Source organism: Danio aesculapii, chromosome 3 (assembly GCF_903798145.1).
Source record: "Danio aesculapii chromosome 3, fDanAes4.1, whole genome shotgun sequence".
Classification (NCBI taxonomy): Eukaryota; Metazoa; Chordata; class Actinopteri; order Cypriniformes; family Danionidae; genus Danio; species Danio aesculapii.
In genome coordinates, this window is record NC_079437.1 from 7,257,457 (window position 1) to 7,280,804 (window position 23,348).

General features: G+C 38.5%; 1 protein-coding gene across 5 annotated transcripts; it reads right to left on the reverse strand.

Moving 5' to 3' along the window:
• Positions 1-4,983: 4,983 nt before the first annotated feature.
• Positions 4,984-22,310, reverse strand: LOC130220754 (GTPase IMAP family member 8). 5 transcript variants are annotated; one of them, XR_008836225.1, is made up of 9 exons: positions 22,237-22,310; positions 21,649-21,801; positions 21,292-21,353; positions 20,283-20,858; positions 19,602-20,216; positions 14,459-16,420; positions 11,030-11,085; positions 9,798-9,835; positions 9,665-9,707 (listed from the first exon to the last, which is right to left on the reverse strand). XR_008836225.1 is itself a non-coding variant. In XM_056452989.1 (8 exons), exons 2-8 carry the CDS (start codon positions 21,795-21,797, stop codon positions 8,751-8,753), a joined length of 4,356 nt encoding a protein of 1,451 aa, XP_056308964.1. In that variant the 5' UTR covers positions 21,798-21,801; positions 22,237-22,310; the 3' UTR covers positions 4,984-8,750. The 5 variants fall into 5 exon arrangements, 4 of the variants coding, with proteins under 4 accessions (XP_056308964.1, XP_056308963.1, XP_056308965.1 ...); XM_056452989.1 differs by lacking the exon at positions 11,030-11,085 and having other exon boundaries at positions 4,984-9,707; positions 9,798-9,832; XM_056452988.1 differs by lacking the exon at positions 11,030-11,085 and having other exon boundaries at positions 4,984-9,707.
• Between the last annotated feature and the right edge of the window lie 1,038 nt (positions 22,311-23,348).

Sequence of the window (23,348 nt, forward strand, 5' to 3'; positions counted from 1 at the left end):
CTCATTCAGAATAGGAGCCGCCACCACAGCTGCACACAAAGGGCTATCTCAACAACACATACAAACACTAGGAAGGTGGTCTTCGGACGCCTTCAAATCTTAAATTCGACTCAGCCACAGCTATCTAAAGGAAGCCCAAAGGACCCTCACCAGCAAACCACTTAAATCCAGCGGCCAACAGCACGAGCCCAATCCAGGGATAAGACAAGACACAGCCATCCCGGCTTCCAGAGGGCGGAGGAGCTACTCAGCCACCCAAGGGCGCGGGCACGACCCAGCCACCTAACCCTTCTTTCTTCCTTCTGGCTCTGAGTCGTACTCAGCTTTCTCTCCCTATTCACTCACCTTACTCCAGCAGGAGTTTTTTCCCGCCCAGGCCCCCCCTGTCACCCCCGCCCCCCCCCCTGGCCGCTGCCACAGAAGTCTTCACCACCCCTTCACCTTTCCCTGACTTCTGTAGGACCCTGCCCCCCCCCATGGATCTGACTTCCGCAGAAGTGTTACCCCGAGCTTCGGTTCCCGCAGGAATCATCTCACAGCCCCTCCCCCAGCCCTAGCTTTTACATATTATAAGTCATTTTAACAATGACATATAATATAGCTTTATTTTTCTCTCTGTTTGATTTTATTTATATAAATTCATATCTATATGCACCCACGCATATAAATATTAATTTATATATAGCGCTGCCACCATCACGCTCTGTTCCCGCAGGAGTGGTCCCGAGCATCGACCCCCACAGGGGTCATCGCCCAACTGCCATTCACCCTTCAGCTGGGGCCTTCACCTGCCCTTCCTCTTCCCGACTCCAGCTGGAGATGGCACATACAGCTCTATTTCCCGCAGGAGTGTCCAGGAGCTTCGACTCCCGCAGGAGTCCAAAAAAATCCCCCCCCCCCCCCCCCCCCCCAAGGCACTAGATTACCCCATTATATATTTATATATCTATATATTTTCATATATACATATATATTTATATATAGCGCTGCCACCTCCCAGCTCTATCTCCGCAAGGAGTGTTCCTTGAGCAATCCACTCCTTTGGAGTCCATGCCCCACCCCAGCCCCTTCACCCCCCCCTTATCCAGCTGGAGTCCTCACTTCCCCTTCCCCATTTTTAACTACTCCAGCAGGATTCCTGTCCATCCCATGGCTCTAACCCCCGCAGGGGTCTCCCCGAGTCTCTACTCCCGCAGGAGTATTCATAGCCCACGCCAACCCTGCTCGGGCTCCCGCAGGAGTCTGTATCACCCTTTGCTCCCACAGGAGCCCCCTTTACCTTTCTTTCTGTAAAACCACTATATCCAGCAGCCGGATATAGCCTTCCAAGCCTTTTGGGGAGTTTCTTCGAATACACGGCTGCTGTCCCGAGTCTCCTGCATTTGGGGAGCTCTCGAGAACCACCTGATCTCGTACTCCCCTCATATGCTCTATGGACCAGGTGGGAGCCCTGGGCTCACCTATCTCCGAGCTCAGGGTTCTCTCCCGGGACAGCATGCCAAACTTGCTAACAGTTGTCAAACAATATCTAAGTGTGAACTCTTGAAGTGAAGTTTTCAAACTAATTTCGAGAGGAGCACGTGATATGATTGACTGCAGCTGGCCACTCATCTACATTCACTAGTTAGCCAATCAGATTAACCCCAACTCACTAAAAGTAGCCTAGCTAGAACTACTCTCTTATCTTCGTTTTCCGAAGAAACCCCCCATCCACCCCTTCTCCTCCTTTTTTCTTTTACCACGGGGAGCTCTCGAGAACCACCTGATCTCGTACTCCCCTCATATGCTCTATGGACCAGGCGGGAGCCCTGGGCTCACCTATCTCCGAGCTCAGGGTTCTCTCCCGGGACAGCATGCCAAACCTGCTAACAGTTGTCAAACAATATCTAAGTGTGAACTCTTGAAACTGTCATTGTGAACATTATGATTTCCATGCCTTGCTGTGTTTTTGACCTTCGCCTTGTTTGTTTTTTTGGCCTGCTGTTTTTCTGCCTGTTTATTGACTACAACTCTGGACTGCCCATATACATCTTTTTGCTCCTGTGTTGACCGTTGCTTGCCTGACCACACTCTGTCTAAATAAAGACTCTGCATTTGGATCCGCACCTCGGTTGTCAGCATTGCACTTCACATTACAGATACGAATGACTTGCATGTATCGTCCGGTCGTGGTTGCATTTCTCTCTTAGTGTTATTGGACCTCAGTGCTGCATTTGATACAATCAATCATAATATTCTCCTTAAGAGGCTAAAAAACGATGTTGGTATTACAGGAACTGCATTGGCCTGGTTCAGTCCTTATCTATCTGAAAGTTATCAATTTATATCAGTTAATGAAGAGGCATCATACAGATCAAAAGTACACTGTGGGGTACCACAAGGCTCAGTTCTACTACTGGAAATGTTTAATCTGATTACATTACTAATTACTTCAAAGTAAAGTAATTAGTAAAATGATTACTTTTTACATTAAGTTACTTTTAAAACATACAAAATATACCTATAAAAATACAAAATAAACTGCAGCTCTTCAAATTAATTAAATATTTACTGAGAAACAGTACATTGGGTTGATAACAGCAGCTTGACATATTGACTTGACAAATGTTTCATTCATTCATTTTCTTTTTGGCTTAGTCCCTTTATTAATCTGGGGTCGCCACAGCGAAATGAACCACCAACTTATCCAGCATATGTTTTACACAACGTGTAAAGAAACTAAATAATGTGTTACTTTATGATTTAGAATTTTTTTTTTTTGTTATTTTGTTGTATTTGGTAAATGGTTTGTTTTGTTGAATGAATTAAGTTGTTTTGGGGCTTTAATTATGACATCAATTGTGGAGCCTATCGGATATATATATTGCGTTTAGTAATGAATGAAAACAAAGCATGGAACGCTAGGGGAAACACTGTAAAAGGGGCACAGATGTGCAGTTGTTTTACGGATTCCTCCTTCATGGGTTTTAGCTCCTGGTTTAAGGGAATAATAAGGTAATTTTGGTTTGTTTGTTTAAGATTAATGTTTGATTGTTGATGTTGGCTTAGTGTTTTATCTTTTGGGATTCATTTGTGTTTGTTGTTTGTTTTTTTCTTTCTAGTTCTTACGGTAATTCATGACGAAGTAATGTGTACTAATTCAATGGAGTGTGACCAATAAATGAATCGTGAACCATCAGTGAAAGACTTAGTCATCTTTTATCCAGGACGCTACACAGAGGATGCCCTTCCAGCTGCAACGCATTACTGGGAAACATCCATACACACTCATTCACACACACAGTATGAACAATTTATACTACCCACTTCACCTATACCGCATGTCTTTGGACTTGTGGGGGAAACCCACAAGAGAACATGCAAACTCCACACAGAATGCCAACTGACCCAGCCGGGGTTTGAACCAGCAATCTTCTTGCTGTAAGCCGATTGAGCTACCCACTGTGCCACCGTGACGCCCACTTGACAAATATAAAGACTAAAAAATTTGCCCAAAAATTATAATTCTCTCATCATTCACTTGTTCCAAACCTGTTTGTCTTTTTTTTTAACACAAAAGAAGACATGAAGAAAATTGGATACCTCTAACCACTGACATCCATAGTATGCAAAAGCACTGCAGTGTTTGGGTGTTCTGTGTTTGTCTGAGGTATTAAGCCTACCGACATGTGTATATTCCATAAAAAGCATGAAGCTGACTGGTCAGCTGTTGTTATGTGACTCGCGGTTTTCCTGGTGTGCCTAACTCCAACCTAACAGTCTACTTATAGTCTAATGAGAATTAGATGCCATATAGATGCAATGTAACTTAAATTCAACAAATAGACCATCAAAATAAAGTGTGACCCAATATTTTAGTTTTTCCGTTCAGTGAAATCAAAGTAATGTCTGTATTTCCACTTGAAGAAGCAATGGCTTTAGTCAGCAGCTATTTCAGCTTGCATTCTCCAGCAATTTAAATGTGCATGCTTATTAACTGATATTGCAGCAGAAAATATGATTAAAAAGAAAAAATTTTTCTCTTTTTTTAAATTATATTTGTAATGTAAGTAACGCAATCAGTAATTATAAATCAAATCACCAAATTTTAAAATTTAATTTGCTACATTACTACGTTCCTTAAAAATGTCATTAGAATACAGTAATGTGTTACTGTGGAATACCTTACACCTAACTCTGGCAATACCATTAAAAAACATTGTTAGATTCCACTGTTATGCTGATGATACACAATTTCACAACCTGGTATCTTGTACAAATTGACAAAATCAACAAATATTTCAAGAGTTTACACTTAGCTGATCATAGATTATAAAGCGTGTTTGGCATGCTGTCCTGGGAGAGAGCCCTGAGCTCATAAGATCTGGGGGAATCTGGGGGACCCGATGAAAACCCACATGAGCACAGGGAGAATGTTTAAACTCCACACAGAAACGTCGGCTGGCTTGGTAAGGACTTGAACCAGTCACATTCCTGCTGTGAGTGCCAACCATCTAGTAAAGGAGGGGGAGTAGGGGTGGTAGGGGGAATTGTTCAAAATGAAGATGGCTGTGATTTGGAACTGAGGGTATTTATAGTGGCTTAGGAATCGTCTGATTGGTGAACCATGAATCGGCTAATGCATGACCAGCTGTGTTCCATCATAAGCACATGATCCTCTTGAATTTAGTTTATAAATAAACTTCACTTTTCGCTTATATGGAAAAAATGGATGTCTAATCCCTTTTTATTACAAAATTAAAAATACCTCTACATAATTACTTAAAATGTGTTATGGCGAGACTAAAAGCACAGTTGCTTAAGCAAACAAAGAGAAGTTAACATGATAAATGAAGTATCAAAGAGACCATGTAAAGCCACAATGGCCACTTCAAAAAAAAAATTTCCATACAAATTAATTAAAACTTTTGGTTCTCAATAAATGTGACTGAGTATTCAAATAAGTCAAGTATTCAAGTATAAGTCAAAATGATCTAAGTGCAGCTTTTATTTAACCAAGTTGTAATCCAGGTGATTACAAACAAAGAATAATTCATGAAAAACACAAGGCAAAACATGAAAAATACTTGAACAGACAAACAATTAAAACAAAATCAAAATAACTCCCAACAGGAGAGCAGAAGAAAAGTTATACAAAAGCAACAAAAAGACAAATTAAACAGACATAAAAATACACACAGAACTAAACAGGATAACAAGTTGCAGCTGAAATCAAAAGACAAATCAAGAAAACAAAGGAACATCGAATTTAGAGTCCATAGTGGCCAAGATGGGCACTAAAGCCATAGGTTGTGACAGGACGTTTGTAGATGTTCCATAAACCAAGCTTACAGAAAAAGCTAGACTTATGTTGGTAAGTCAGGTTTATTAATGGCGGATTCGGTTTCATAAATCAAATTTATGATAGTTCAAAACCATCGTTAGCCAACTAAGGTCGCAAGTTCCGTTGTTACAAACATGGTTTGTTGATTTGCCGTTTCCCAAATCCATCGCTCCAACGAACATTCGCAAACTTGAGCACTCGCAACTACACCTCTGGAGCTGTAGTTAGAAACATAGTTCATGGCTGTGTTCTATTCCCAGTTATCCCCCCTATGCCCTATTCATTTAACATTCTAACATTCAAAGTTGGAATTACTAAAAATAAAAAGCATTAAGCTCATCTCTCTTAGGTGTAATTTGCTTTCAGATTATTTTTACAGGTCAGTTTTAGCGATCTTCATGTTTACAGTTGCGCTCCCTTCGCAGTGCACTTTAAAAACATTGATGTCATTTTGAACACAGCCTCATGATGAAAGCTATAGGTGACCTATTATTTAAAAGCGGAATTTATGTTACGTCTCCAAAGCTTGTGAAAACTAAAAACATACTTTAAAGCTTTTAATTTATAGTAGGTTATTTATGAAGTATCTGTACTGTACATGACATGGGCCTGCTGGTTAGAACTTTCTGCTGTGGTTTACAAGTGCCAAATTGTAGAAGTAGACTTTTCCAAAAAATAAAATAAAATAAACAATATCCTACTTAATAATCATCATCATCATTAATATTATTATTATTAAAGTATGATTATTTTCATTTCTAATAAATAATAAATATTACATTCTATTTTATAATAAGTACCCTTATTATTCATTTATTTATTTATTTGATTTATATGAGATTTGAATACGTGTTAGCTTTTGTGACTGTTTTTATGTTTTAGAATAGAATATGTAATGTTCTCAATAATATTAGAAAGAAAACATAGGCCTAAAACTGATATGGATTTTATTTTATGTGTGTTTGTGTAAAACAATATAATTTGCACAAAAAATTATGGGATTCTCTATAAAGAAGTAGTTCCTCTGCCCTGTTTAGAGCGTCATGGACATTTTACAAATTAACTAACATGGTTCAAGCGATAGATCTGTGACAGAGAAACTACGGGTTTTGGGAAACACTCATCACTACATCATTCTTTTCCCAAACAATGCATCGTACTATGATAGTTCAGCCGCGAGTTACATTGTTGTTTGGGAAATGCACCGCTGGTCCGGGGCAGGCTAACTCTCAGGCTTGAAGTCTTAAGTTCAAGCTTAATCAAGCTATTATTAAAATTCACCTGCTGTAATTTGATGCCATTTTAATTCACTTAACCTCTTAATAATGATTAAACTTTACAGTCACTTAATAGTATGTATATTATATATCAAACATCTTTAATACATATTAAACAAAAAAATACAAACTACATTTCAATTTTATATATTTTAATGTTTCTGTGACTTTGATCTTGGACTTTGATCTTCAGTTTATTTTTTGTTAGACTAGTTCAAAATGTAGCTTTTTGCACATAGATATTATTGTAAAGCATCCTATAGAAAATATTAATTTAAAAAAGAGATCTGTGATGGGTTTACTTAGCTATATATATATATATATATATATATATATATATATATATATAGGGTCGAGCAGTAGCCTCACTTTAATAAAAAGGTATTTTCCCATTGGCTGCGGAAACACAAGTGTTAAAGGGAAAGCAGCTATTTGCAGCAGATTCGGGAGCAAATGAAGAATCGTGCCACTTCTGCGTGTACGGCTCTTTGTACCCAGCGTTTTAAAGTTAATGTGGTGACGTTAAGCACATTTTGAATGTTACAGGGAGCCTGTAATGCATTAACTTCTTTATTGCAAGCAACAATTGGTAGTAGGCTAAGCGCACATTCTCTCCTTCTCTCATGCACGCAGCGCAATGTATTGTGACAAAAATTAATTTAACCTAAATATTGGCCTATATTTTAAAATCTGCAATTTCCTGTCAGCCTTCTCTCTTGCTTTGTTGCAAGCCGTACTGTAGTTTTTGATTATTATGTTTAAATTATTATATGTTTGACCTCTAAAAACCAATGCGGCTCACTCGCTGTGAACAGCTGTGTCTCATTTCAGAGCTCTTTCAGTTCTCGTTGCCATGGTAGCACACAACATAATCGATGCATCTACGCTCGAGCATTAGGGGTTTACGACAGTAATGTGCACGAGCAGGTATCTAGATTATTTCAACTGAACTCAGATTAGTCAGATCAAATGATCTTCAACTTGCTGTTATGGAACCAGTTTCAGCGTGGACGTTTAGTTCAGCTCATTGAAGTCAGGCTTTTGACTTTAATCCACACTTTTCAAAACCACTTTCATGAAACCCGGTTACTTAAAATCTCAAAACTCAGGGCTTCTGGTAGTACCTTGAAAAGCAAAGTCGAGTAAAGGAGGTCGAGCCTTCTCATTTATAGCTCCTAAACTCTGGAATAGCCTTCCTGATAACGTCCGAGGCTCAGACACACTCTCCCAATTCAAAACTAGATTAAAGACCTATCTGTTCAGTAAAGCATACACTCAATGCATTGCATAACGATAGGATACAGTTGAATACATCTCTTCAAATGCATTATTTGAACAAGACATATTAATGTCAATGTAAAAGAAATTATGAAGAGCAGCTAAGCTAATTTTTTGCCGTTTATATATGCCCATCCCGAGGCCTCTAGAGTGTATCAAAGATCTGTGAAGAGATCATGCCAACCCTTTAAGGACATGAAGATTTAATACACAAAGTTTTGATACACAAATTGTTCTAAGTTATTGTTACGATCAGATTTATAATGTATTTTATACATTTATATATGGCCTCTTCGAGAAGTACAATATATTGTATAACTGAAGGTAACTATTAGGGTTGGGCCGATAGACGATACGTCGATGGCTGACAGACACCACGATGCTGAGCCGGCATAGCGATCCTCTGCCCCGCCCCTGTTGCAAATCCGCTCGCGAATAATACACACTCCCCCGTTTACATTAATGCGTCTTAGTTTTAAATTAGCATTTTAGAACGAAAACGATCCACATCCACACTGGTGTTTCACCTAGCATTTCTGAGCAGCCCTCCTTCCTTGCACACTACTGCTGAAAACGCACATCACGTGACCACACACACTTCATTTGATTTCACAATTTATTATGAATTAATTATTTATTAATAATTAATTCACCCCCGCCTATGACGACGATGCCATCGTCCATCGCAATGTTTCATATTAGACATCATACGATACCAAATTGGTCGACATCACCCAACCCTAGTAGCTATGTATATGATCAAAATCAGAAAAAGTTAAGGTTTTATCAAATATAATAGCATGTTCATTTTGTAAAGCTGCTTTGGAATGATAATTAATGTGAAAAGCGCTACAGAAATAAACTTGAATTAATCAATTTAAAATACATTCATTTTTTGGCCCATGTTCTTGTTTTAGCTCTGTTGCTCTCTGATGTTGACTATCTCTATTCTCTCTGCTCTGTTTCTCCTCACATTCTCCCCTGACTCGTATATCTGTCTCTTGTCTGTCTCTCTCTAATGCCATCTGCTCTTCTCTCTTTCTAATCTCCTCTTCTCTCCTCTGTTTTTCCTCCTCATATTCTCTCCTGACCTGTATCTCAGTCTCTTGTCTGACTCTCTCTAATGTAATCTGATGTTCTCTCCTCTTCTCCTCCTCCTCTTTCATCTCCTTCTCTTTTCTCCTCTTCTCCTCCTCCTCCATCATCTCCAGTGTATAGGAATAGTGTGAGTTCTCAGACACCAGTCTCTCTACTTTCTCCATCAGTTCAGTCACCTGTCGACTGTTTGCTGGAGCTTTAATGTTGAACTCATGATATCTGTGACCATACCGATTAATGAAATCAGATAATTGGGTGTTTCCCCTGATCAGTTCTCCTAGTGTCCTCATGTGTGGTTTATCTGCGTGAGTGAAGAGCACCAGAGTAAATCTGAGAGCTTCTGCACCAAACTTCTGCTCAAACCAGTGGATGAACTCCTGCTCCTGCTCAGTGAAGGTGCTTAAAGGCAGAAAGAGCAGAATAACATGAGCTCCTGGTGCACATAACTGAAGAGCTCTCTTCAGCTCAGAGTTTGAGTCAAAGTCAGTGTGTGTGGAGAATCTGAAGTCTGGAGTATCGACCACTGTTAGTCTGCGGTTATTCACAGATCCAGTGTGTGTTTGACTGACTCTCGTCACTGATGAAGAGCTTTTCCTGGACTCAAACACTGAAGCATTGAAGATCATGTTTCCTGTGATGCTTTTCCCACATCCACTTTTGCCAATCAACAACAGCTGGTGTTCATGATTAAGACAATCTTGATCATCATCATCTCTCCTTTTCTGTAATGTCTAAAACACACAAACCGTCACATTGTAGGTTAAAATTCATCTTATTTTCAGATGTAGTAACAATATAATGCAGATGGAAAATTTATTTACCTGATACATCATTGAAGAGTTAGGTTTTCTTATTTCTGCTAGAAAAATTGGTAAAGAATGCGAAGTTTAAGAAGTTGTTATATATGATAAAACAAAAGTACTACCCAAAATATTCATTATATGCATACATTAAATTTGATTTTAACAAATTATTATTTTTTATAATTAAAATATAGTCTTTATTTGACAGTGGAAAGTTGAGACAGGAATAAAAGGTGAGCGGAGAGAGGGGAAAGATCGGCAAAGGACCTCAAGCTGGGAATTAAATTTGGGTCCTTGTGAGCATCTTAGTCACACTTGTTGATGCACTATAACCACTAGACGATTGGTGCAGACAATTCTCTACTAATCCTTAATAATAATGACCTTGATGCTCTAAACATTGTTTTCTGAACTGCATAACATGCCGTTTTTTTATATTTGTATGCCATTATTGCTATTTTTGCAGCTAAATTAAACAGAATTAAATGTTACAAAAAAAATGTAAAGAGATATTTTTAAGAAACAAAATTGATTGACTATTCTTAAAATTAAACTATAAAGTTTACTTTTAAGAATAGTCAATCAATTTTGTTTAGAATAGTTTAAGAAACAATCAGGAAATTAAATTAAACCTCATTTTTCTATTCTGCTTAAACTTTCTTATAACATTGGTTGGTTGTAGGTGTCAGGGTACAGAATAATGGATCATAGATTGGCTAGAGAATTTTTAATGGGCCTATAACGTTTTAAAGAAAGTGTAAGACTTTTTCTTCTTAAAACTAAAGAAAAATGCAAAAATGACTTGTCTTTGGTCTGAACATGCAAGTAGAAAAGTAATGACTGATGTAAGTGGTAGAATTTAAAATGTAAGAGAAATAGCTCAAGGAGCTGGAGAATCTATCCAACATGTGTGACATTTGCTGGATCTTGACTAATTGAGCTTAAGATGTAAGCTGGTTAAAGTTTCTTCTGAAAAAAATAAACATTTGAGTTACAGAATACAAGAGCCAACAGCAAATGTCCCAGTGGTGGCATAGGAATTAATGTTATTATAGTTCCCTAGCAAGAGGGGACCTTCAATGCTATGTGGAAACTTCCACTATGGGGGATTTTGTCAGAAGCCAATCATCTGAAAGAGTATAAAAATGGGCCAATGAAATGCCTAATGAATTGGCGGTGTCAGTGTACACAGCTGGCAGCAATCACAATCCCTCGTGAATAAAGATGCCTGCTGTGCATCGCAGAGTCACCTTTTCGCTTTCAGAGCCTCATGCTACTGAGAGAGTCTTCAGTTCCTCCAAACCTCCTTTGAGAAAGAAAGAGAAGGAGTGAACAAGAAATAGTGAACAAGAAAGAGTGAAAAAGAAAGCTGCTGGTGTTTGACAGGCTGTTTTCTCCCAGGCGCAGTGTGTGACATGCAGTGGCAGATGGTCAAGCTGGGTCTATTCTCTCTTGCCTGGGTATTCTCTGGTCCGGTTCTGCTAGAGCGGTGAGTAAAAAGAAAACTTGTTGTTTAGAAAACTTGTTCAGTTAAAGACGTCGTTCCGACTGTGCGTTTCTGGATGTGGTGGTTCACTGTCCACGGATGATGGGCATGAGTACTGTGTTGCATGTCTAGGGGTTCAGCATGCTTGCGAGCAGCGCATCCCATCACTGCGATGGCATGTCTGTTGTGCAGCTTAGATCGTGGCTCGCTCCGCAAGTAGCGGTTGGCACTCGGGCAGATCTGAGGGTCACAGTGGGGGTCAATCCGTCGCCCTTGGGCATGTGGACCTCCCTATCCTCAGTGTGTTCCATCCAAGCTTCGAGTGAGAGAAGCGCTCCATCCTCCAGGATGAGCACCCTCTCACTCGATGACACCAAGGACCAGATGTATTTCCTTGTTGCATTCCTCTGTTACATCTGTACTTACAATCTGTGTGATGATTTATTCTATATCTCTCTGAGTGTTTGGGTGTTGAGGCTCATGAAACCACATAGTGGGGCATTTGGTTTGTTCATTTTTTAAAAATGTAAATATTGATGATGTATTAAATCAAAATATTATTTATGTGTTATTATATATTCCAATATTTCTGTTATTTACATGCCTTATGACTTTAATGTATTGACCAGTATTTATGTTTGCCTCAACCAAGGGGTTTAGCTGACCCTGGTGCATCCATCCATGTGTTTGGTGAATTCTTCCACAATTTGGATGAATGCATGGAAAATTGCTTTTGTTTTTCTAGCTGTGGCCTTATATGACTTCTAATGTATATATACTTATAATATATAATATATATACTTATAATGCTGTGTTCACACCAGATGCTATTCGCACATAAATAGACGCATGAACATTTTGAGTTTACTCGCTTCATTTGCGTGTCAAATCCACTTAATTTGCGTGTAAAATTCACTACACAACAGATGTGGATTCGCGTCATGGGCAGGGCTTCTGTCTGCCCGGTGGCTCTAGCTTCATTGTTAAATGGCTAACATGGATTTCATAGAAAGAATAGCTGTGTTTATGTGCTTTATGAAGGCTGAAAAACAGCGTTGATTTGATTGGATCAGTGTCTGAGTCCACTAGATCCTTTCAGAGGTGCACCCAGCTCTGAGCTTATAAACTCCTCCAGAAACTTAACCTGGATGATGGAGGCTTTCAGCGGTGCTTCTGACTGAACCGAGCCCAGTTTGATGAACTTTGTTTGCAGGAGGATTTCCACATGGGACACCAACAACAGGCGTTGCAAGAGAAAGCTTCTGATTGTTTAACCCGGCGTGAATGTCTGCTGAAGTTCAGATTTTCGAACTTGAGTGACTTGCGCAAAACGAGCGTTAAGCGCGTCAATTGCACAAAACTCGCTCTGCTTTATTCACACAAATCGTGCCATTCGCACCGCCTCATTTGTGCGTATCATGCCGCAGGATGTCTATTCATATCTTTGCATTGACTTAAAAAAAAAAAAATCACTCGCGCTTGACGCTTCTTCCGTGTCTGGTGTGAACGCAGTATAAGGCTCAATGTGTATTTTGAATGTTTTCAGAAAAGACAAAGAGCTAATAATACCAACCTGGTACTTCCCAAACCTAATTGGATGATAAAATGATTAGTCTTTGAGGGAGAGAGAGAGAGAGAGAGAGAGAGAGAGAGAGAGAGAGAGAGAGAGAGAGAGAGAGAGAGAGAGAGCGAGAGAAATCTATATTTCTAAATGGTTCCAAAACTGTCTGCCAAGTGTCTGAATGTTAATTTCCTAGAATTATTAACTTGTTTTTAGAAGGTCATGCTGTACTGTACTTTTTGACACAGGTTTCACAGAGGTTTTAGACACCTTAATGTATAAAAGGAAACGTTACCATTTCCTAGTTAGTCCACAGTCTTCAAACTGTTGGACTCAAATCTCTCTGGCTTTTTGGGGTGCACCTTTTCTAACTAAAAGGTTTAGAGAGACTAAAATCAAGTCTATCTCTAACCAGAGTCAAATGAACACAGCTCTTATGAGTTCTGAAACCACTGTCATGGCTGACAACAACAACTACAGCATCCCTAGTGGAAACAAAGAGAGCACATATGATTGCACAGAGGTCATTTTATGCAACAAGGACATTTTGTTGAAAATTTACTTTTCACAGACTATGTAGATCAGAGACGTCTAAACTCGGTCCTGGAGGGCTGTTGTCCTGGAGAGTTTAGTTCCAACCCTAATCAAACACACATGACACACCAGCAAATCAAGCTTTTATTAGATGTACTAGAAACTTCCTGTAGGTTTTTGAAGCAAGTTGGAGCTAAACTGAGCAGGACACCAGCCCTCCAGCACAGGCTCGCTTCACCCGCTGAGCAATAGGTTTACTTTATCTTGTTAGTTTTTTGTAACCCTTATTTCAGTTCAGCTCTTTGATTAATTGAATTACTCTTGACTTTAAATTCAATAATTTCTTTTTGGCTTAGTCCCTTTATTAATCTGAGGTCACCACAGCGGAATGAACCGCCAACTTATATGTTTTACGCAGAGGATGCCCTTCCAACTGCAACCCATCTCTGGGAAACATCCATACACACTCATTCACACTCATGCACTACGGACAATTTAGCTTACCCAATTCACCTGTACCACATGTGTTTGGACTGTGGGGGAAACCGGAGCACCCGGAGGAAACCCACGCCAACACAGGGAGAACATGCAAACTCCACACAGAAACACCAACTGACCCAGCCGAGACTCGAACCAGCGACCTTCTAGTTGTGAGGCAACAGCACAACCTACTGCTGCCTCGTCTTTAAAATTGTCAGTTTAATTACATTTTTTTTCCAATGGTTATTTGGGTTTACTTGAGTATTTTAAATTTCTCCTATTGACTGGAATGCTGTTGATAAAATTTATTGTATTGTGATGTGATATCACTGTTTTATTTTTAGATGAGAATATTCAAAACTTATAATACATGTAAAACGCATGCATTTTGTTCCTGTAGCCCAATCCTTCAGCATTATTTTTTTTTATATACATGTTCCTCTTTTTTAACTCCACAGATGATCAGGTCAGTCATGTGTGTTTATTTTGGACGCACCATTTAATTATCTACAAGAACAAGGCTAGGAAACGAATGTAGTTTAAAGATCATTTATCACTGGTACATGCACCATATGTAGAGGAATATGAAATCACTCATATTAAAAAATCATTTCTTACCTGTTGTCTGATCACTAACTGGACTTTGGTGTCTCTTGTGTTCAGATTCCTGTTTCTCTTCTTCTTTCTCCTCTTCTTCTCTCCTCAGTCGTTCCTCTGGTTTGTGCGTTCGCTCCAGCTTCATCTGTTCAAGCAGTTCCTTCTCCTTCTGCTCTCTCTCTTTAATCAGTCTTTTATATCGCTCTTCTCTCTCTCTGAAATCTTCTTCTCTCCTATTTATCTCTGTCTCCTGATTCTGTCGTTCTTCCTCCATCATCATCTTCATTCTCTCTTTCTCTTCTTCTTGTTTCCTCATCAGTTCTTCTTCTCTTCTCTTTCTGTCTTTCTTCTGATTATCTTGTTCTTCCTCCATCATCATCTTCATTTTCTCTTTCTCTTCTTCATGTTTCTTCATCAGTTCTTCTTCTCTTCTCTTTCTGTCTTTCTCCTGATTCTGTCGTTCTCCCTGCATCATCTTCATTCTCTCTTTCTCTTCTTCATGTCTCTTCATCAGTTCTTCTCTTTCTCCGTTCATTTGTTCAATCTGGATCTTCATGCTGTTTTCTTTTTCTTCATGTTTAGACTGAAGATCTTCCTTCTCTCTCTTCATTCTGTCTTTCTCTTCTTTCAGTTTCTCATTAAACTCATCTCGATCTCTCTGCTCTTTCTCTCTTCTTTTATCATCCTCTTCATCTCTTCTTATCTTTTCTTCTTGTCTTTGTTTCTCCCATTCCTCTCGTTCTCTCTTCATCTTTTCCTCCTTCTCTTTCATTTCTCTTTTATGTTGTTCTTCTCTTTCATTAAACTCTTCCTCTCTTTTCTTTCTCTCTTTTTCATGATTCTGTCTCTCATCTTCTACTCTGTTCATCAGTCTGTCTGTTTCTGTCTCATTTTTGACCTGAAGTTTCTCCTTTTCTTTCCTCATTTCCTCTCGTTCTCTCTTCATCTCCTCTTTCATCTCTCTCTCTTTCTCTTTTATCAGTGTTTTATACTTTTCTTCCTTTTCTGTAAACTCCTTTTCTCTTTTCTTCCTCTCAGTCTCTATTCTCTTCATCAGTCTGTCTGTTTCTGTCTCATATTGGATCTGCAGTTTCTCTTTTTCTCTCCCAATTTCCTCCATTTCGTGTCTAAATGTCTCTCGTTCTCTCTTCATCTCTTTCATCTCTCTCTGATGTTTCTCTCCGTCTCTTATTTCTCTCTTCAGTTCTTCTTCTCTCCTCTTTCTCTCTTTCTCCTGATTCTGTTGTTCCTCCTCCATCATAATCTTCATTCTCTCTTTCTCTTCTTCTAGTTTCTTCACCTCTTCTTCAGTTTCTCTGACTCTGTCCATCAGGATCTTCATCTGCTGTTCTTGTTTCTCTCTCTCCATCTCTCTGAACATCTTACATGAGTAGAAGCTTCCTCCGTTTGCCTTCACCATGTTGTCTATCTTCTCCAGTAGATCAGACACTTGTGTTCGCTCTTCAGGCTGATTATTGTTGAACACATGATATCTGTGTCCACAAGCTTCAATCAGATTCATCAGAGGAGATCCAGGTTTACCCAAACACTGACTAATAGATTTGTTTCCCAGAGAGTCTCCTCTGGTGAAGAGCACCATGGTGAACATTAGAGAGTTTTCCCCTAACGTCTCCTGGATGATCTTCACTGATGTTTCCTCCTCTTTAGTGAATCGCCCCAGTGGAACCAGCAGGAGAAACACATGTGGTCCAGGCAGAATCATGGAGATGCAGTGTCTGATTTCTCTCTGGATCTCCTCTTCAGTGAGTTCAGTATCAAACACTCCTGGAGTGTCGACCACAGTAACCTGTCGACCATTGATTTCACATGTTTCTCTCTGAGTCTCTTTAGTCACTGGTTGGTGAGATGTTTCTGCTGTAAAAGACTTTCTTCCTAAGATTGTGTTTCCAGTCTCACTTTTCCCAACTCCAGATTTCCCTAGAAGAACAATCCTCAGTTCGTCATCTGTGTTTACTCTTGAACCTGGAATTTTACAAGATTAAAATATTGTTAGAATTGTTTAAAAAAAAATTGTAATGTAGCAGTTCTGCGATTGGCCAAAATTATTAGTTTGCATGTTATCATATATAATTTAATAATTCATTAATTTAATAATCAATAATTCATGTACTTAAATCTTTACATTTTTGTATATTTTTTTTTTTGTCCTTTTGAACATTGTGCACATACACTCATCAGATTCTCACATCAGAGCCAAATTTGAGCGGTGAGCAGCAAATTTCCAGTGGCATTATTGCAAATTCACCTCCATCATTACTGGGCACTTCACAGGGTTCTCACAATAAGATCAGTCTCTAATTGAGCAAATCACTTGATAAAGCCATTTGTATGGCATTTTGGCTGTGTTTTTGGTTGCAATGATTCCTTCACCAGGAGGATGGTCACAAGCATCCAGCATATTGATGCATGCCTCGTTGCAAAGGCATATCTACGGCATTGTGGAAATCATGGCTCTCACTGCTCAATGTGCGAGCCCTCTCTGTTACTATCCATCTTAGAAGAGGGATCATGACAATGGCAATTAATCCACCAGGTCAGTTCCTGTGGACCTTTTGCTTCTCACTTTCATTTAATGACAACAAAAAGCAAATGACCATCACTGCATCAGGGGGCAAGCTGTCATGAACTAGTGAGACCTTATTTACACTTTCCTCTTCGGAGGTGCAAGCAAAGATTGACCTCAAGATGGACACAGTGCCTGTGCTACTAAGCGGTTGCCCTGTAGGCCTAATTATTCAAACTTCAGTTGGTTTAAAATGCAGCTGCTAGAGTGCTTTAAAGAACTAGGAAATATTGTCATATTACCCCAGTTCTTTCATCATTGAATCGGCTCCCTATTAAATATTGTATTGAATGGCTGAGCTCCCCAGTATTTGAGGGACCTCTTCTAGTCCCTCACGTCCTCTATGCTGAATTAATTCTGGACAATTGATTGTTCCCAGAATATCCAAATCAACTGTAGGCGGTAGATCTTTCTCATATCTGGCAACTAAACTCTGGAACAGCCTTTCTAGCACAGTTCGGGAAGCAGACATGCTCTGTCAGTTTAAAACTAGATAAAGACACATTTCTTTGCATTAGCATAAACATAAAACTTTTGAAAATGCTGGCAACGTTGAGACATTATAAAAATGAGACATTATAATTTGAACGTCATCTATGCTGAAAGGTTTTCAAAAATAACTATATTAATTTGATATTATTGCAAAATTATTTCTTTTTTCAACAAAAAGGCACATGCAGATTCTAAAGGCAGACTTGCTGATAAATATTCTACTCTGTCTTTGTCTCTCTATACATTTCTCTCAGACAACTTTATTTTACATTTAATCTGTGTAAATGTTTTTACCATTTCATGTTTTATCATTTTAAACACCTATTTTGTAACTAATTCCATTGTACCCATATCACAATATTGTCATTAAATCATTTAATTTTTAAGTATTCTGTGAATTACTTTTGATATAACTTAACACTTAATGGCTCTATATTGCAAGACAATACAACCACATAATAGCAATGTTCTCCCAAATATTTAGCTATTATAACTGAGCTTATTACTATTTTTGGTATAAGATTGTAGAAGGATAGTTTTACTTGAAATTTGCAGTTTTTCACTATCATACCCAATAACCTCTTTAGTCATTTGGCAGAACTACAGTTAGAAGCGCTGTAGTTAAAGAGCCCCTATTATGGGTTTTTGAAAATGACCTTCCATGCAGTGTGTAACACAGCTCTGAGTGAATGGAAACATCCAGCTGAGGTTTGATTCGTGGGGGAATCACTATACTGATCATAACATGAAGATGATGATCACTGACAGATGGAGATTTGGCTACGGGGAATAAAGGGTTAAAGTTCATTTTCACAACAACACCACAGTTCAGCCAACCGTGTGCTGTGTTTTCTCCTGTCATTTTCACGTCAGCTAAACTTTCCCACTTTATTTTTTTTTCCTTTGTTATTAATTATAGAGGACAAACTTGCAAATAACACAGTTTTTCTCCGGTCTACCTCTGATAGGAGCACCTCGAATTCTGTGAAGTTTCTCTTCTTGCTTGCTTTTGCCATTGCTTTTTCGTTTGGTTTTGCCAAAGTGGAGTCATTACTATATTCATACAGGGGAGGAGGCAGGGAGGGGTTTTGCGCTTGTGCACGTGCGCTCAGTTTCACATTAAGTTGGACGTACAAAGAGAATATGTGTGGGATTCAGCTTACGCAGTGTTTCATACATCTGATTTTTACTGCGTACGCACATTACAGCTTTGTCCATACCCAATGTTTTAGTATGAATTCAACGTAAGTCTTCGTACATGAGGCCCCTGTTTACTTCAGCAGAAACCACCCTTTTGTCCATTGTTTCATTCCCTGACCGAGGCCCTGCTCGGCATGGATGGACTAGCACATGGCGAACCCCGAGGTCTGCACAAATATGCGTTTGTGCCCAAGGTTCCCACCACTCTGTTTTGAGACCAGGCGGTGAACCTGCACATGCTGCCCCATGAGGAGGCAGACCCAGCCCTTGCATTGCTTTGTCTTGTTTGCACTCTGCACATATGTGTGAAGTGCATACAGAATTTTTGTAATTCCAAGAAGCTTTTTGTCTGATTTGGAGGCTGGAAGAAAGCAAGTGTCTTCTCCAAAAAATGTTGGCCCAATGGATAGTGGATGTCATTGCCTTGGTATACTAGTCACAAGGTGAGCTTGGGCCCACAGGAATAAGAGCACACACTACAATGAGGGTTGCCTCCTCGATTACGGATGTAACCCTGATTAGGGAGGGAATGGAGATGTTTGTCTCTATGACTGTAACACTGAACTTCCAGCTGAATGCGAGGCATGAGCTGGCACCTCAGTGACAATTTCATGAGTGTCTGCACACATGCCTCTAATAATAATGGACGGGAGAGATTTCATTTAAAAAATTCATTCGACAATTGTCATTGGAAACAAAGTCAGAATAATGGGTCTCATAAGCGGAATCCTCCATCTCGCCAGTCATCAACATAATAGGTAACAAAAGGGGGTAACATTTGTAACCAAGACATTGTTCTGTTTAAAAATATAAATGTATAAAACACAACTATGAACAAAACTCAAATGTTTTAGTTTTAAACTTTGTGAGTGATTTTCTGCTCATTACCTTGTGATAGGACATGTGTCTCCAGTGAGTTCATTTTCTTCTTCATCTCTTCGTATTTCACCAGTTTTTCCATCTGCACCTCTAGAAATGTCTCTGTGGAGTAAACACCTCCTCTGTTTTCATCCAGCATCTTCTCAATGTTCTCCATCAATGTGGACTCTTGTGTTCTGGGATTAAAGTAATGATGTCTTCCTCCAAAACTCTGAATGACAGCCTGTGTTTCTTCATTGAGTTCTGCTGTCTGATGCTCTGGATTCTGCATGATGAGGATCATGATGTGTTTGTTGATTCTGGAGCTGAAGATCTTCTGGATCTCCTCCATTTCTGCTCTGCCTTCATTATTGAGTGGAGCGTCAGAAATAATGAAGAGGAAAGCATGAACTCCAGGATGACAGAGAGACACACAGCGGAGAGTCTGACGCATCACTTCCTCCTCTGAGAGCCCAGTGTTGAACAGAGCTGGAAGCTCCAGCACATTGATCAGACGACCATGAAGATCCACGTCTGTCCTCACACTCTCTGATCTTCTGTGAGTGTGTTGCAGGATCAGCTCTGAGATGGAGGATTTCAGTGAGCCGTCGCTCCCACACACCAACACATTCAGCTTCTCAGAGTCTGAAAGAGAAGAAGATGAAACACCCTTCATACAGCAGCAGAAACATCAGATATGGTCTCACTCACGTGTCTGTGTGTCCCGTTTCTCCACTGTGGAACACTGTGAGTCTCCAGAAATCAGGTGTCGTCCCTCATTGCTCTGCTCGATGTCCTCAAAGGCCTGCAGAAGATGATCAGCAGAGCTGCTTCTCTGAAGACTGAAGTGTCTGTTTGAGCACGTCTGGATGATCTTCTGCAGGATCTGATTGGGTTCAGTGGGCTCTTGTGTGCTGAGCACCAGGGTGTGTTGAAGAAGGCGCTCAGAGAAAGAGTCCTGCAGCTTCTCCACACGCTCTTGATCTTCTGCTGAACACTGCTGATGTTGGAGAAGCAGAAGCACCACATGAGGTCCTGGATCAGACAGACTCACACACTCTCTGACCGTCTGTGTGATCTGATCATCTGAGATGTTTGTGTGGAGCAGCTGAGGACTGTTGATGAGCGTCACTTGTCTGTGCTTCAGTCTTCCTCCGACTCTCTCCACAACATCTGAAGGAGCTTCACTGTCAAACGCTGATCGACCCAAGATCAAGTTTCCCACACGGCTGTTTTCTGACACACTTTTACCCAGAAGAAGAATCCTCAGAGGAGAAGTAGAGCTCACTGAAACACAACAAGAGTCAAATTTATCATTCAAGCATCACCAGTGTTGGGGAAAGTTATTTTAAAATGGATACATTCATCCAACAAAATGTATGACTTAGTTACTTTCTAAGGAAAGTAATCCGTTACGTTACTTTTTTCTCTCTGGGCTGCCTGAGCTTGCTTGTTTGCAATAATACAAAAAAGTGTAATGTAAGGATCTTACACAATAAATGGAACAAATAAATAAATGGGAGAACAAAGTAACTGGTGTAACTTTTTCAAAGGAGTAACTGCAATATTTTGGAGTAAATTAAAAAGAAACACTTTACCAAGATGTAATGCATCAGCATCACCAACAGAAACACAATACATTTTTTTATCAATAAAAAACTATAAATAAAAGACTATGTCATTATGTTTATCAGTGATCTTCACCTATATAAAGACTTACTGTCTGGTGGCTCTCTCTCTCTTTGCTCTGACTTCTCTTGTGAGCAGAACTGGGAACAATGGCTATAAAACATTAATATGAGAACATGTCAGGAAAGATCAGCATGGGAGTGTTACTACAGGACATAATACATCACACTTATATTCCTGCATTAAGCAGACACTTTTATTCGCACTTACAACATTGCAAACATGTGAACAATATAACAGGTAGTAACTCAAATCAGTTAAAGTTGTATATTGTATAATTCAGGCATCTTTATTAAAACACCAGTAGGACTGATCAACAAACGCTGTAGTAGTTTGTTTTTAACTCCAGGAAAGATGTTGGATCAGATGTGACTGAATAAACTTTGACCTCTGCTCTCTCTGCTGGTCATGTTGATCTTCTCTTTCTTCAGTCTTCAGCTGATCATCCTCTCTGTTCATTTCTAAACTGACATTACTGATCTCCATATTATTATGCTGCTCGTGTTGATCTGCTTCTCCTGATGTTTGTCTCTTCATCCTCCTGTCAGAGATTACACCGATTTTACTACATTCATTTGATATATTTTAAATATTAAAATTAAATGGATTTTGAATACAAGTTGGTTTCCTCCAGTATTTAATAAGTAGAGACAATGTTTCAATGTTGGTGTGTTTGAGCACTGATGACTGATTTACCCTGAATATGTGCTATTATTAACAAAAAATATTGTGATTTAATCAAACACTGTTTTATTTAACTCAGCTTCAACAATTACAAAAGTTCTACCTTTAAGACAGAATGAAATTGAACATTCAAATGTATAAAATCAATCATTTCGTTTCGGGTTATCAGACGTAAATGAAAGTGAAACCAACTGTTTCCGCACATCTACACGCTGAATACAACGAACATAATAATATTCTTCATAATATACTATATTTTTCTGCATTAATTTGCGTAAGTTTTCCCACTAACCTTGTTTTTAAAGCAGACGTGATACCTGCATGTTGAAGTTACTTTTTCTTCGTGAAACCAGGAAGAATTCTTTGTGTGGGCAGAGTTTGTGACGTCAGCGCCATGACATTTCTTAGTGTTTCTCACAGCTCCCTCTGCTGGTGGAAATAATCACTGCAGCATCTGTTCATCTGCAGGTCAGATGGCTTCTCTGACAAGTATTTGTGCAAGTTTAGCAGAAAGTGAGAATTTGGTTCTTATTTAACAAATAATAATAAATAAATAATTTTCTTATAAATACATGTTTTTATACATTTATAAATGCATGCATCTTATTAATTTTTTTTTAATGCACGGTTTTTTATTTTTAAATGCATTTGTTTTATAAATGCTAAATAAATTAATTCTAGTTGTATGTATTTGTTTATAGCGCATACAAGTTTTATAATTGGATGCTTTTTTGTTGATAACTGTATTTGTTTTAATTGCACGCATTTTTAAAAAAATTAATACCTTAAAAATTATGCCTTTCATTTATTCATAAATGCATGCATTTTTGATTTATATTTTTATAAATGCATTTATTGTTTATTAATAAATGCATTCATTCATTTTAATTGCATGTAATTATTCATCCATATATGTATGCTTTTATTTTAATTGCATGCATTTTTTTAAATAAATCTTTTTATAAATACATGCACTTTGATAAAATACATTGTGAATATAAAGTTTTATAAAAATGCATAAATAAATGTATGCATTTATTATATTGCACGTATTTATTTATATTGCATACAGTTTTATAAATGCATTTCTTATTTGCATGCTTTCATTTAGTCATAAAATGCATGTTTTTAATAATTTGTAAATGTGTGCATTTAATTTTTTATAACCACTTGTATTTTTTTATTTATAAACGCATACATTTATTTTAATTCCATGGCTGTTTTATAAATGCATGTGTTTTAATAATAAATGTATTCTTTTAATTTTATCCCATGCAATAATTTATTTTGCATGCATGTTTTATAAATACATGTTTTTTTTATTTATAAATGCAAGCTTTCTGTTCTTTTTTATAAATGCATGTATTTCATTTAAAAATGCATACTTTCATTTAATTTCATAAA